This window comes from Nycticebus coucang, chromosome 2 (genome assembly GCF_027406575.1).
Source record: "Nycticebus coucang isolate mNycCou1 chromosome 2, mNycCou1.pri, whole genome shotgun sequence".
In the NCBI taxonomy this organism is placed as follows: Eukaryota; Metazoa; Chordata; class Mammalia; order Primates; family Lorisidae; genus Nycticebus; species Nycticebus coucang.
The window spans coordinates 78,874,780-78,876,936 of NC_069781.1; the positions used below are offsets into that span (position 1 = coordinate 78,874,780).

A 2,157-nucleotide genomic window follows, 5' to 3' on the forward strand; every position below is an offset into this window, starting at 1 on the left:
CAACAGACCCCGACACCCTCCCCCTTGCGCTCCAGGGATATAGTCAAAACATTAGAAATCCAACATACCATTCTCAAGGAGGACAATGAAAGTGGGTTATTGAACAGCTATGAAACACGAAAATATACTTTTAACTGTCACACATTCTTTTACAAACGCAGTATACATTTCAGTGTCCCCCTATTTCTATCCTCTAGAGAGAGCTGCATGTCGAGGTGGCCATAATGAGTATCACATTTTCCTACCTCGTTTTCATTTGTCCTTTTTAAAAAGCGTATTAATAGAGCCCATTCAAAGACAGGTCAACCCGAAGTATGGAGCATCTTTCTTGGTGGCGGGTGGGCGCAAGGAGGAGGGGGCTGAGGGCCCTTCCCGGGCGGGGTGTTTGCACAGCTGACCCTCATCATTGGATGCGTCCGAGTGGCACTGCTTCGAAGTAGGGAAGAAGAGGTATAAAGGGGGCAGTCCACACAGGGTAGGAAGAACAGGCGGACCAACCCCTAACAGGGTAACCGCGAGCATTCCTGCTTCTCATCCAGGCTTCTGTCCCAGCCCACCCCAAGCCAGGAGAGCGGCCGCCACCTCGCCTGCGTCTGCAGGACCTGCTCCTCCATGGACCTGCCAAGGGCTGAGCGTCCGCGCTCCACACGGCAGCGCAGCCTCTGGGGCTCCGACCGCGAAGATGGTGAGATCGGTGTTCTGAGACAGGACGAAGATGCGGCGGAGGAGGAGGAAGACCAGGAGTCGGAGGCGAGCGGGCGGTTTCTAGAGCTGCGGCACCAGCCGGAGCCGCAGAGGGCGCGGCGGGGCGCGGGCGCGCTTCCCCGAGAGCGCCCCGAGGGCGGCGGCCGCCAGAGCAATCCTGCGGAGTTTGGCGCCAATTTCAAGGCACGGACCACGTCTGCGGCGTCTTCTGGGGACGCCCCTCAGCTGGCAAAGCCCCCGTACTCGTACATCGCGCTTATAACTATGGCCATCCTGCAGAGCCCGCACAAGCGCCTCACGCTCAGCGGCATCTGCGCCTTCATCAGCGGCCGCTTCCCCTACTACCGTCGCAAGTTCCCCGCCTGGCAGAACAGCATTCGCCACAACCTGTCGCTTAACGACTGCTTCGTCAAGATCCCCCGCGAGCCGGGCCACCCGGGCAAGGGCAACTACTGGAGCCTGGACCCCGCCTCCCAGGACATGTTTGACAACGGCAGCTTTCTCCGGCGCAGGAAGCGTTTCAAGCGCCACCACCCGCCCCCGGGAGCCCACCTGCATCGCCCCTTCCCTCTGCCCGCTGCACCCAGCGTCCTGCAAGGGCCCCAGCCAGGTCTCTTGCTCGGACCCCTAGCCCCTCCTGTCCCGGGGACTCAGCCCATTGCCGCCCCGGGCAGCCGCCCGGCCGCACTGCTGCACCCGCATCCCCTTTGCTATCTGCTGCTCTCGGCCCCAGCCTGTGCCGCGGTGCGGAGGAAATCGGAAGGGGCAGACCTGGCGAGGCCCGGAGTCTTCCCGGCCTTTCAGCCCTCCGTGGGCTCCCAGCCTTGGGAAGGGGGCAAGGGTCTGGCTTCGCGACGGGAAGGTGGATGCACCTCCTTCAGCATCGAGAGTATCATGCAAGGGGTCAGGGGAGGAGGTACAGGGAGCGCGCAGAGTCTGCCCCCGGCCCCGTGGGGGTACTGCCACCTGCTACAGCGCCCGTCTTGCCCGTTGAATCCCCAGGCCACCGCGCCCTTGCTGCACGTGTCTGCCGCCGCCGCTCGACGGCTTTTGCTGCTGCAGCAGGAGCAGCAGCGTCAACAGCAGGACTGTGCCAGCAGCTGCGCTCCCAGCAAGGGAGGGCTGCTGGATCATCACTCGTCCGCTGCCGCAGCCCTGCTGAAGTATCAGACCTCCGCAGAGGGTTCTAGGCTGACATCACCGGCCGCCCCCATGAGCGGAGAGGGAACCCTTCCAGCCTACTGAGTGGCATTCACACCCAGTTACCTGGCCGACCATGCAGGGCACACCTGGAGCCGGGTGGGAGGGCGAGCGACCCGCAGCAAGCACTAGTTTTGTCCCCTCACCCCACTGCAAAACAGTTACAAAGGACTAACTGGATCCCGTTCCTTTTAGGACAACCTAAACGCCAACTCCGAAGGGTGTCTAGTCGCCACGTCTTTGCCTTCAGTT

The 2,157-nt window shown here is 61.9% G+C and overlaps 1 protein-coding gene across 1 annotated transcript; it reads left to right on the forward strand.

Annotated features, from left to right (window-relative positions):
• The first annotated feature begins 612 nt into the window (after positions 1-612).
• On the forward strand, positions 613-1,950 carry LOC128571226 (forkhead box protein D4-like 1). The gene has a single exon (XM_053570948.1). The coding sequence runs from the start codon at positions 613-615 to the stop codon at positions 1,948-1,950; it is 1,338 nt and encodes a 445-aa protein (XP_053426923.1).
• The last annotated feature ends 207 nt before the right edge of the window (positions 1,951-2,157 follow it).